General features: G+C 37.9%; 1 protein-coding gene across 14 annotated transcripts in view; it reads left to right on the top strand.

The window, feature by feature from the left end:
- Nucleotides 1-1778: 1778 nt before the first annotated feature.
- The window catches only part of bptf (bromodomain PHD finger transcription factor), a 32140-nt gene continuing 20056 nt past the window's right edge, over nucleotides 1779-13862 (top strand). For 9 of the 14 annotated variants that reach the window (XM_079888891.1, XM_079888886.1, XM_079888887.1 and 6 more), the window contains exons 1-9: nucleotides 1779-2720; nucleotides 4519-5344; nucleotides 8383-8603; nucleotides 10470-10682; nucleotides 11130-11312; nucleotides 11776-11961; nucleotides 12100-12248; nucleotides 12449-12780; nucleotides 12890-13021. In XM_079888891.1, the coding sequence (XP_079745017.1) occupies nucleotides 2237-2720; nucleotides 4519-5344; nucleotides 8383-8603; nucleotides 10470-10682; nucleotides 11130-11312; nucleotides 11776-11961; nucleotides 12100-12248; nucleotides 12449-12780; nucleotides 12890-13021 (2726 nt within the window). In that variant the 5' untranslated portion in view covers nucleotides 1779-2236. The remainder of the gene's footprint in view (nucleotides 2721-4518; nucleotides 5345-8382; nucleotides 8604-10469; nucleotides 10683-11129; nucleotides 11313-11775; nucleotides 11962-12099; nucleotides 12249-12448; nucleotides 12781-12889; nucleotides 13022-13862) is intronic. The other 5 variants (XM_079888888.1, XM_079888889.1, XM_079888892.1 and 2 more) reach the window with 2 other exon arrangements.

Below are 13862 nucleotides of genomic sequence, written 5' to 3'. Positions count from 1 at the left end.
TATTTGTTGGTGCCTTTCAAGACACCCAAGGACACCTTACAGAAAAAACAAACAAGACATTAATACATATAGTATAAACAATATAGTATAAACTATATAGTATAGTATAAACAATATAGATATAGTATAATATATATAATATACATATAGTATAAACAATAAACAATCAATACACATAAAAGAATAGTGGATGTAACATCAATATTTAATGTATGCTTTTAATGTAACCTTCTCCCTTTAAATACTTTGGTCAGTTCAGGAATAATTTATCCAATTATTAATTAATTTAGGTTAAGTGAAAGGTCCTTCAAGTTCAGCATGAAAAATCAAATATGGTTATTACTGATCATATAATTTCATTCGCATAACACATATCTCCTCCTGGGACCCATGAATAGACTTTTGTCCCCGATAGTAATACAACTTCTGCTTGGTCTTTTAATATGACTGACATTAACTTAGTGATCAAATTTAGCACTCTAATGGAAATATGATAATGTATGATAATATTATTTCAAATTGTTTGTCATAAATCAATATCTCAGGAAAATGTTATGGGGTTTCTAATCAAAATATGACTTTCTGTTACAAAACAGGGCATTGATTTCATTCATGACTTCTGTAGAGGACACCAGGACTTAAATCAGGTTCATCAGGCGTTTTGGGAGACACAAGTGAATATAGGAAAAATTATATATCAATATTCCTATGATATATTAGATATTATTATGAAAATGTTGCCAATTTTTACTCCCATTATTACACTTCTTCTTTCATTACACGTTGCCCCAAGAACACATTGATATGCAAATTGTATACAGTATAGGCTATACATTGTATTGAATAGGACTACCCATTTATGGCCATTTTACCCACATACTGCATAAAGTAAAATGGTATATAAATTAATTCTGTTTAATCTTTAATAACATAGTTATGGTGAATGAAAAAAAAAAATCCCATTCATTCATTCATTCTTATTTCAGACCCTTAGGTCCATATCACAAAGTAAAAGAAAAAAAAAAGAATATCATACAAACAAAGATTTACATACAGCAAACATTATTTAAAAAACATATAAACTTGAATTCCAGTGCTTCCAGAACCAGGAGAAATACCTTGTATCACTTAATGTAGGATCATTAAGGCCATTCTGATTGTATTTTTTGAATCACCTAATCGACATTTACATATTTTATTATTATTATTACTATTATACCTTAACACAGCATGCAATGTATAGGAACATCATTAGATACGAACATTTGGCTTGCATTTCCACCATGGGAGCTTAAGCTAAATTCTTAATGCATCATTAAATGCCACCTGAAGCTTTTTCATTTTAGTTTTACTATATCTACACCACAGATGTGCCATACTTAACATCACCTGTGCACACATCAGATGTACGTGCCAACATATTTGCCTGTCCATATAACTTACAGCACTGGCGCTGCACATCATCATTATCATTTAGATAATTTCTAATAATGTGACCCAACATTTTATTTACCACATTTAATACTTGGTCACCTAAATATAAAGAGGGAAAGTTTTGCTTAAGGTTCTCTTCAGTTTTAACAATCATAATCATACTCTTTTAGTATTAAATTTAATACCATTGTTTTGCCTTTTCATGGCTTCTTTAAAAAAAACTGAGTTCTGGTGTCCACCACAGTGGACACAGCATAACATATGAATAATATTTTTTTTTTATGCTCTTAGACCAATCTGTTTCTGTCAACCCTCCATCTCAATGAACCGAATGAAGTTAACACGTAGAAGAAAATGGAGAACAGATGACAAGAGCCACTGCCTCAGAACAACACTAAAACCATCAAATCTACACACAGAGGCACACTTTCACGTGCTTAAGAGCCTAATGATAGTAGCAGGCGCTCAGGAAGCGTGTTGACAGTCGCGAAACGCAACAAACATCGTGGCGTGCTGAAAGCGTTGAGTCGGAGCGCGGGTCACGTGACTCCAGCACAGGCCTGCTGTCTGTTGTCAGCGGGACGGAGAGGGAGGAAAGAACATGGCGGCTACGAGCGACCTGAAGCGGGGCGCCGGGCGTTCGTTTTGAGCTTTCTCGCGTTAACCGAGACCGGGGCTCCGCGGGACTAGTGCATTCTCACCTGCACGGGATCAACTTTGCGGTGGTGCCCGAAATTCCGGGTTTGGTGCGTGTAAAGTGCAGGCTAAACGCGAAACTGAAGAGAATAGATTTTTATCCATAATGAGGGGGAGACGAGGCAGGCCGCCCAAAGCGCAGCTGATGCAGGAGCCCTCAACGGGACCGGTGCGCGGTCTGAGACCCCGCCGGGGCTTGCGGGCGAAGGTGAAAGTTACCTCCGATGACGATTATGTTACCCCTAAACGAGGGATTCATCATCATTCAACACGAGGCCGGAGAAAAGCGCGATCCGCGGTTTCGAGAGGCAGAGGAAGAGGCAGGGGAACGGCCAGAGGCAGGGGGCGGCGGAACACCGCGAGCGGGGTGGTTTACGACGACCACGAGAGCGATGAAGATGATGAGGATGCGGTTAGTTTGAGATCAGAAGAGGAGGAAATCATTGAGGAGCCTCTGACGGATGAAGAGGAGGAAGAAGAAGAAGAGGAGGAGGCCATCAACGACGAGTCCGACTACCTGGAGGAACTGGACGAATTGGAAGAAGATGATGCGAGTTACTGCACGGAGAGCAGCCACGGCAGCAACGCAGGTACGAGCGATCTTCATCGATCTCACCGGCGACTGATCCGTGTGCAGTAGTGAGACCGAAAACAGCGCTCTTTTGTTGACCAAAACACTCAAAATGGATCCTGGTGCTTTTCTATGCTGGCAAAGGCCGCGGGTTTAGCAAGTAGCATTAGCGCGGTAGTCATTTGTTGCGATGAAATTGCAATTGCGGGACGCTATCAAGATGCACAAAGCCTTAGAATTAAATACTAAACTTAAAAATCCCATTGTACAACGGCAAAGCAGTTTTTAATATCAACAAAAAGTTATCTTCACTCGTCAATTATGCATTTGCTAACGGTTAGCCCGTTAGCTCATTAAATCCAGACACCCTCTGCAGTGAGTGTGTTTTAAATACTTTTAAATCACTCTCTCTTGTTATATGACTATATGTTTCCATGGGTTTAGCCTGTAGCGGGGTCACTTTTTAATCCTGCATATGGGCACACCAAAAGTTAGTTAGCCCGTTATCTTGCTAATTGATTTCGCGCTGATAAGATGATTTGTTAATAAAACCATCTGCATATTCCATAAACTTTGATAAAAGTACGGTCGAGTGTTGCATTTAGGTGTTTTACTTACTATCCACTCTCATTTGCATGGGGCTATGGTTGTCTGACTGGTGTTTTGGAGCACGTAGCCAAAGCTGAAGTGCAGCTAATGACAGGGCAGCATGCGGCCGATTGTTTTGAAATCCAGCGCCAGTGCCGTCGCACCTGACGCGGGGAGGACGTTTAAACTCGACCCGCTACTGTGTGTCACTCTCGCACATGACGTCATAATTCCATTTATGATGTAGCTCATGAAGGTTTAGGATGATTTACCCCCCTCATGAGAGATAATTAGGGTTAAAGTAATTTTAGAGTGATGGATGAGGTATTGAACCTCATGTTGTCTGTTTGAAGGTTTTAAAATGTCATTTATTCCTGTGATGGTAAAAGCATCATTACTCCAGGCTTTAGTGTCACTTGATCCTTCAGAAATCATTCTTATGTGATGGTTTGATGCTCAGGAAACATTTCTGATTGTTATCAATGTTAAAAATAGCTGTGCTGATTCATATTTTTGTGGAAACGTGATACTTTTTTTTTTCAGGATTCTTTGATGGATAAAACCGTTCAAAAGAAAGACATTTATGAAGTTACAAATCTTTTTGTGTCATCATAAATATCTTTACTGACATTTTTGATCAATTTAATGTGACCTTGTTAATTTCTAACCCCAAACTTTTGACAAGTGCTGTGCATATTAAGTTTTTTTTATTTTTTTCAAAGATTAAAATATATTTTTATAGAATTTAAGTATACCTTATGCGGATTTCTGTGTTGTTGCTTCTTATTTTAAACTGTTGTGTGCATGCAAATTGCAAATGTTATCATCTTTTTCCTTTGGGAATCATAAAAATGAACTGTTGGTTTAATACAGCATGCACAATGTTGTGTTCCTTATTGTCTCATTTTTGAGTTGTTAAGTTTTTAAGCAGATGCCTGATCATTCCTGATGTCTGACTAACTGATTGACTTATTAATTATCGCCTGAATCAACATGAATTTTTTGGGGAAACTGATCATTTCATGCAAGTTATTCCAAATGGACTCTAACATGACCGTCTCTCTTATTTTTAACAAATAAAATGAGACAAAGTTTCTATATTACATGATCATAAAATTGCGTTGGGACTTTGTTTTCCTCCTTGAAAAATTCACGTTGTCTTTAATTTGTTCCTAATTAGAGCACTCACATCCAGCAATCAAAACTGATACTGATTCTCTCTGTTTCAGTAGGTCGTAAAAGACCAAGACCAAGGCGACCACCTTCTCCTATTCTGGAGCAGAAGGAGATTCCTTCTCTGGAGCTGCCCAGTTCCTCCGAGGACCTTCTCATTCCCAACGAGCAGCTACTCAACGCATCAGCAGTTTATGAGGTCCTTCGCAGTTTCAGTACAGTCTTGCGTCTCTCTCCGTTCCGTTTCGAGGACTTCTGCGCCGCTTTGGTCGGACAGGAGCAGTGCACGCTGATGGCGGAGACGCACATCTGTCTGCTGAAGGCCATCTTACGGGAGGAGGACACCTCCAACACCACTTTCGGACCCGCGGACCTCAAAGACAGCATCAACTCCACGCTCTACTTCATTGACGGTATGACCTGGCCAGAAGTGGTGCGTTCATACTGCGAAAGCGACCCCGAGTATCACCACGTCCTCCCTGACCTGGAAGGCGAAGACTACCCGTTCAGCCCTTTGGAGAGCAAAGTCAAGGTCTTACAGTTCCTGGTGGACCAATTCCTCACCACCAACCTCGCCCGCGAGGAGCTCATGTCCGAGGGGGTCGTTCAGTACGACGACCATTGCCGGGTTTGCCACAGGCTCGGCGACCTCCTGTGCTGCGAGACCTGCTCGGCCGTGTATCACCTTGAGTGCGTGAAGCCTCCGCTGGAAGAGGTGCCCGAGGACGAATGGCAGTGTGAGATTTGTGTGGCGCACAAAGTGCCCGGCGTAACAGACTGTCTGACAGAGTTCCAGAAGAGCCGGCCGTACATCCGGCAAGAGCCCATTGGTTACGACCGACATCAAAGAAAATACTGGTTTCTCAACAGGAGGATCGTTGTGTGAGTATTTGCAATATATTATGGATTCAACCTGCTGAGAAATCTGGTGAAAAAAACAAAAAACATTTATAAAGCAGTTCTTAAGTGCTCACTTTCAAGGAGTTTAATTATTGACCCGTGTTATAATGAACAAGCTATGCAATAAGGTCTCATTTGTTAACCGTCGTTAATATCGTTAATTATGATAAACTAACAATGGGCAATATAGTTTTACAGCATTTATTAACATTTTGTTAATGTTAGTTAATAAACGTTCATGTTACCAGTTCACAGTGCATTAACTAATGTTAAGATACAGCATTATGCAAAATGTATTAATAAATATTGAGATTAACATTAAGATTAAAGGAATAGTTCACTTCAAAATGAAAATTCTGTCATCATTTACTCACCCTCAAGTTGTTTCAAACCTGTATGAATTTCTTTCTTCTGCTGAACACAAAAGAAGATATTATGAAGAAAGTTGTTAACTAAACAGTTGATGGACCCCATTGACTTCCATGGTATTTATTTTCCTACTCTGGAAGTCAAATGGGGTTTCTTCATAATATCTTCTTTTGTGTTCAGCAGAAGAAAGAAACTCATACAGGTTTGAAGCAACTTGAGGGTGAGCATATGACGACAGAATTTTCATTTTGAAGTAAACTAATCCTTTAATAAATGCTGTACAAGTATTGGTCACAGTTATATAGGCTAATGTTAACTAATGCCTCGTTTCCACTGAGCAGTACGGTACGGTACGGTACGGAACGGTACGCATTTATTTGCGTTTCCACTATCAAAAGTTGTGAATGGTACCAAAATGCCGAACCGTACCGTACCACTTTTTAGGTACCCTTCCATTGGGGTACCTAGCACAGTGGAACGGTACTAAAAGGTGGAGCTAGACTCACTGCAGGACGTTGATTGGTTGACAGAGAGCCGTCACTTGCGCGTGCTACAAGGGGAATGACAACATAAGAAGCGCCATTTTTTAATATACAGTTTAATATAATACTACTGTTACTGTATCACTAAATGTAATTTTAAGAGTTTTTCAGGCGAGAATGTAGTTGTTTAAAGCTAAAATCTGTGCTATTTATAAAAATGATTATTTTTTTCCCCCGGTTGTGAGATCCAGGCGTTCAGCGGGGCTCGGCGCTCATGTTTCCCGGCTGGATGAGCCTTTCGTCGGCTAATCTTCTGACGTTCGTCGCTTACTCCGACGGTAGTGGTTAAACATGAGATATAATTCGTCTTGTGTAGACCTAACGGGCGATCTTTGCTCTCGTGAATATATAATGAGTTCCCTGTCAATCGTTTTGGCTGAGGGCTAAGTTTAGTTTCATAGGCTATTTGTATTTAACTTTACTTGTAATGTTAGACTAGAGCGCTGCATTTGGATATTTGACTGAATTGTTTGCTTTATTTCTTATTGTATAGCTTCTTGTACCTTTTACTTAAACTTTTATATAGGCTATTATTGATCAAACTGAAATTTTACAAAAAGAAATATGGTTTCTTGTCATTTTTTTATTACAAGATTATCACTGATGTTTATTGCAACATTTGTACAAACGCATATATTGCCTGGAATATGTTTTTTTTTTTTATTTAAACGAAAAGAGGTAACGTTAGGGTTGTGTTTTAAATTTCGTTTTGTTATAAATAGAATAACGTATAACGTGCAGTGAATAATCAATATGCGTTCCGCATGAACCACATTTGTGTCCCTATAATGTTTAATTTATTTAAATGAAAACGAAAAGAGGCAGAGTGGTGTTTTATAACAGATTTCGTTTTATTGTTGCTTAAAATGTACAGAGCAAGTTAACAGAGATAACCGGAGTAGCAGAGCGACGCTTTAAGAACGCGCTGTACCATTTGCATGTAGGAGTCGCACATGGCGTGTACTTTGCGTACTTGATATTGAGAAAAGCCTAATGTCAGCGCTTGTCTTCTTGTGACAAACATGTCAAGAAGCAAGAACAAGATCTGCTCTGCTGTATGTCATCCATTGTAATTTACTATGTTCTTCTTCGAGCGAAAATGACGTTGATCGAAACACCACGCCTATCAAGTAAGGGTACTGTCGGCAGTGGAAACGCTAGCCAGATCATGGTTAACAGACCCGAACCGTACCGTACTGTCCCGTACCGTACCGGACTGCTCAGTGGAAACGAGGCATAAGGAAACCTTATTGTAAAGTGTTACCATAAAATTATCACGGAACATGATATTTCCTAAAAAATTATTCTTTCGTTCATGCATTGACATATTTGTGAACATTATTGTTATAACTGTAGGCTAAAGTTTGTGAATAAACTTTGATGTTGGCTTGAGAAAGCTTGAACCTTGAAAGCGGGACTCGAACTCGGGTCGCTTTGTGTACAGCTGCGGAAAATATAATATTTTGGCAACTTTGGAATTCCATATGCACAGTGATTTTGCTTTGATGTAATAACTAGCCTAACTTACAGCAGTTATTTTGTCTATGGGTCATAACATTTCTTTCTGCTTGTTCTAAATCAGGTACAGATAAATGAGCACAAGTAAAATAATATGTATTTCAATGCATTAATGAGAGATTGCGTGTGTGAATTATTCCTACCGTCTCTCTATTAATTTTGAAGCTATGGGTTGTAGTTACTTCAAAAGTAGAAAAATCTATGCTATAACTGTTCAGTTTCTAAGCAATTTTATTGATAAATCACAGTACAGCGTTGACAATGAAAATTTCAGTGCATTACTAACATTTCAACCTAGATTTTCTGAAAAAGTGAAAAAACATGGGGTAACACTTTATTTTACAGTGTCCTTGTTACATTTTTTACATGTAATTACTGTAGTAATTACTGCAAATTATGCATAATTAAATCCAACTCACCCTAAACCAAACCCTAATCCTAGCCCTATAGTAAGTACAGTACATGTTGTTAATTGATATTACTCAGTACAATTACACCTTGACAAGGACACCTTAAAATAAAGTGTAACCAAAATATGGTTAAAGTTCATAAAGTGCTTGTGTTTAATGTATGTAACCTGATCCTTTTCAGAGAGGAAGATGGCGAGGATGAAAATAAGCAGACTTGGTACTACAGCACTAAAGTCCAGCTAGGGGAGTTATTGGAAGTTATGGATAAAGGGTTCTGGGAGAATGACCTCTGCTCCGTGCTGGAGGAGATGAGAGAGGAGATCCACTCTCACATGGACATTACCGAGGAGCTCACTAACAAGGCCCGTGGGAATAACAAGGCATACCTCACCGTTGCCAATGGTAAGAAAATACATGAATCAAAGCTCATACACACCATTTTTATTACCGTCTTGGAAATACACATTTGTTGGGATGTGCAAAGTGAGACCACCACAAACTGTTGCTAGGTTTTTTATTTAATTAGATGGTGTGTTTTATTTTATTTTTTGGACAGCCATATTGTAAAAAAAAATTCTCCAAATAATAATTTTAGTTTTGTAAGATTTACTCACAATAAAATAAATCAAAGTTTTTTGTTTTTTGTTTTTTTTTGTCAGATTTTTTCGATTATTTGCAAGGATGAAATGAATTTTGTTTCTTCCACTTTTTTTTTTTTTTTTTTATGTAAAAAAGATGCTAATATTGTTTGTTTATTATATGTATTTCCTTTGGGAATCATGCATATTAGTTATTGTTATTAGTTAATACAGCATACACAACCTCTGAATGTTATGAGCTAAGTTTTTAAGCAGATGCCAGATCATTCCTGGATGTCTGACTAACCGATTGACTTATTTATGGACATGCATGTTGTCTGAATCAACATGATTTCTTTTCGGAAACTGGTCATTTTAGCAACCCACACTCATTTTTCCCCTTTTCTAAATAGTTCATGACTCTGCTGGTCTCTTGTCTGCTCTGTGGAAGTGGGACTTATTTAATTTCTTTAAGTTAAGCCTTCAGCTTTCTTGTATGGAAATGACAGCAGTTCTTTTCCTTAAGTATGTGGGCTTTTTTTTTTTAAGTATTTATATATAATGCAGCTTATGATCCAATGCTAAGACCTAACTTTAATAAATGCTCAGTGAATTTACCAGTAATTAAATTATGCGTGACTATTACACCATAATTAAATTAAGCCTTTTCAACAAATATCATTTATTTCAATTGACTTGTTTTAGTTATGTTGAACAAACTTATATCCATTTAGTAAAACCTACTAGATTTAATCAGAATATATGCACTTTTAAAGTATTTTTTTTTTCTTTACTTTCTTTTTTTTAACTTGTTTTTTTCAATTACTTTCAATACTTGTTTTATTGTAGTAATAAAAATATTACTGCATTGCATTACTGGATAATACCATTACACATTTCTTTGCAAATGTTTACATTTTTATTTTATTATTATCATTATTATAATCTTTTCCTGGCATACAACAAGTACCAGACATATTTAAATCAGAGTACTTAATTAAATAAACAACATGAATGGATGATGAAATCTAAATAAATAAATCATGTGGATTTTCATACACCCGGTTATGGTAAATCATACTTTTTCACGTGTCCCATTGCAAATAAGGACTTCCGTTTCGCAAATTTATTGTGATTGCCTGCCGTGTACTTTAGCAGGGTCAAAAAGAAAATGTGGAAAGAATTGTGTTATTTTAATTAACTACAGTCAGTGACTGTCTGAATCAGTAAGAGTTAATGTGAAGGAATTCAAATGACTGTAAGGTGTCTTTCCGCCCAGCTATTTATAGCAGTGCAAAAGCAGCTCCACCTGCACTGAAGTGAGATTCATCTTGTAAAGGTGTTGTGGGAAAGTATTTCACTTGCTGCAGATGTTTCATGCATCTTTTGCTTCCTGCATGCAAACTTTGTTTTCATGTGGTTACTTGAATGCTTAGTTGGGACTGGTAAGTTGCAAGTAGTTCAATTTTTCAAAACTTACAAATAACTTGTAGGCCATTGTATGTCAGTGATTAACCAGCTTAACTCGTTGACGTATCTTTAGGCTTATGAAATGTTGATGATCTCATTTGATCTTAATAGGAATTAGGAACGGATTTGTTTAGGGATACACATTGGACAGCTGTTGTGGTGTTTCAGTGCTGTTAAATGGGCGGGATCTTGAGAATATTCTTCTATGCATTTCCTCCAGATGTGATCTTGGACCGCCTGAAGACCAAGCAGGAAGCGGAGCTTGAGGAGGTGAAGCGACGGGCAGCGGAGGAGGCTGAGAGGGCCAGACAGGAATCGAAATCAGGATCTGATGAACCAGCTGTGACCGATCAGGCGAATGGATCGAATGGATCGTGTCCACAACAAGACTCCAGTAATGGGAATGCGATGAATGAGCAAACTTCTGCAGACGGTTAGAGATCTTTTTATGGCTCTATTAGCTGTGTTTACATGATTTTGTGTGTTTTTGATGTCGGTTTTAATTGCAAGTGCATCTTTCTAATAGTAAGTAGTAATTCAGGCACACTTGTGATTTGGGGTCTGTTTAGTAGTAATTACATCTTGTACTTTTTTTGTTTGTGAAGGGCTATTTATCATATCACACATACATCATCTTCAGTTTATTGATAAAATGTTAGAATGACATTTCTAATTTACAGGAGTCCCACTGTCGTTAAAAACCTGGAAATATCAGGAAATTCTTATATGTTTTTTGGGCCTTAAAAAAGTTATTGGAATTTCTATTATGAATTTCCTTTTTTTCTAGTTTTACATTTCTCTTAATTTTGTTTTATTATTAATAATTAAGATATTATTACCGTTGTGTAGTGATATTTTATACTCTTTTGTCAAATTTCAGCTTCAGTCTCAGCTGTCCCAGTTGGTGAGGTTGGCAGCACCACCAGCGTTCCTGAGCTAGCGGCATCCAGCTCAACCATTCCGACTAAAACTGACTCCCAGAATCCCATAGGGAATGCAGTGACATCGTCTTCCAGTGGTGAGGAGGCAGGGGAACGGACTGATGGGGTGAAAGAGTTGGCAGGTACAGCAAGTTCTTTTCTTAATGTTCAAGTCACATGCTGCTACATTAAGACAGTCCTAACTAGTTAGCTGCAGTTGATTTCCAAGCTAGAAACAGATCTTCCATTTTCTTGTTCTAAAACAAAGACCCTCCTGGCACAAGAGACCATCTACTTTGCCCAGCAACCTTTGCTCAACAGTGCCGTCTATAAAGCAGCACTGGATCTTTGCCATCGTCTTTGTTATATCGTGTTTACTGAGAGTATAGAGCCTGTTTGAATTGGATTTAACAAAGTTTACAATGGTGCACTGATATATACTGCAGTGTTGATGATTTACTACAATATTATTTTGGCTGTGGCTAGAGTGAAATGCTAGTAATTTATTTTTGCAATAATTGAAATGTGTATTAAGGGAGTATTCTACTCTCAACATGTCCATTACTAATGTATCTCATGTATCTTCTGTCACTGATTCTCCTTCAGATAAGATTTCAGAGTCTGCTGCTCATGGTGATGGGGATTCTGTACTAGAGACTGAACCTGCACAGACAGTGGATGAGAACAGCTGCAGTAGTCATTTCTCCATCACTGAATGCCTGCGAGGTCCAGAAGAGCCTGACCTGGTGGACCGATCTTCACAATCTTCTCTCAACAGCCAAGATGATACAGGTTTCTATGCACCTACATACACAGAATATACTTTTAAATTTGTTATATATGTTTAAAATTTGTTATAAATAAACATACACAACTTTTCAAAAGTTTGGGGTTATACATTTATATACATTTCTATAATTTTTTTTTTAGGTGAGGGTAAAGCTAATGGAGATAGTGCAAAGACAGGATCTTCACGCATGATTACACGACTCCGGAACCCTGATAGCAAGCTAAGCCAACGCAAGGTCATGCAGGACAAAGATGGCAGCTCTCAGGATGGTAGCAGAGCACTTAAAGAGGTAAGGCTGTTGTCTTTATTTATGGTGACAGATTACATCTTGTATAGAGGTTGTTGATGTTTTGATGACAAAGTAGATTTTTGGTCATTAGTGTATTTGCTAAGGCTTGTATTAGTATAAAGGTACCATAGGTCTTCAACAAAAAAAGTTACATAGTTGCTAAATCTGTAAATCTTTAAATCATGTCATTGATATTTCAGACTCCCCCACTGTCGTCATTTGGCTCCTTTAAGAGAGATTCAAACAAGAGCAGTGGCTTTTTCAAACTGGGCCATGAGGGCAAGTTTCGCGTCTACCACAACCAGTATAGCACTAACACACTTGCCCTGAACAAGCACCAACACCGTGAGGACCATGACAAACGCAGACATCTTTCCCACAAGTTTTGCATGACCCCTGCTGGTGAGTTCAAGTGGAACGGATCGCTGTACGGCTCCAAAGCCCTAACTGTGTCCACTCTGAGATTAACCATCATCCAGCTGGAGAACAATGTCCCTGCTCCATTCTTGCATCCCAACTGGGCGTCACACAGGTGAAAGTCTTACAAATACCAGTAGGACTTGTTTTTATTTTGAATGTGCTAAAGTTTCCTAGAAGAAGCATTTAACCATGTCATCTTGTGACCTTTTCCATTGCTGTAGGTCAAACTGGATAAAAGCTGTCCAAATGTGCAGCAAGGCGAGAGAGTTTGCTTTAGCTTTGGCCATTCTAGAGTGTGCAATCAAACCAGTGGTCATGCTCCCTATGTGGAAGGATTCTCTGGGTCACACAAGGTCAGTTTAAATGAACCTACAATCTTTTGATGCTAATTTATACAGAATTATACTACGAATGCAATATGGCGACCTTCAATGCGAGTGCAGACAGTGAAGTTCACACGATCTGTTGCCCTTTAGAGCTGGGTAGGATAGAAAATATAAAAAATATATTTAGCAACAGTTTAGAAACTCCTTCAATTTCATTACTATTCGTTTTGAACGCCGCTTTAGTTATGGCATCTAATGCTATAGCTGTTTTGAAAGTCTTCCTATAATAGCAGCCATTACAAATCCTCTAAAAGTATAAAATAATAAAAGTATACATGTAAAAGTATTATATAAACATAAAAAAACTCATAAGTTGTCGTTTGAAAGTCATAAAGGCCAGACAGATAGATGCATAGATGAACAGTTTAAAGTGTTTGTGATCAAATTTGAGTTTGAAATCATCGTTGACATTGTCAATTTAAATCTATGGGATTTTTAGAGATATGCATTTAGATAAAATAAAAGAAGATTAATAAATCAGAATAGGCTAAAGGATTGTGCTGAGTTTTGTGGATGAGGTTTTTGTTTGATATTCTGCTTAGGAAAAAAAAATTCTAATTAATAAGGAAAGTCATAATAACCCAATTCATGTCTGGGCTGTGTTTAGCTTGAACGCTTTGGAAGGATTTGCAGTCAGAAAGGGCTTAGGGATTTTGTATTTAAAAAAAAAAAAAAAAAGAAGAAGAATAAAAACCGGCCAAGTTTTCACAATATCGGTTTGTTGGCTTTAAACTAGCACAATTGTTATGTGCAGTTTATTGTCAGGGAAATTAAATGCTTTTTTTGCATGTGTGGATAACAATATCTT

The sequence above is a fragment of the Squalius cephalus genome (genome assembly GCF_949319135.1).
Source record: "Squalius cephalus genome assembly, chromosome: 1".
NCBI classification, from domain to species: domain Eukaryota; kingdom Metazoa; phylum Chordata; class Actinopteri; order Cypriniformes; family Leuciscidae; genus Squalius; species Squalius cephalus.
Note: the sequence above shows the minus strand (reverse complement) of the source record. Positions and strands in the feature narration are given on the sequence as shown.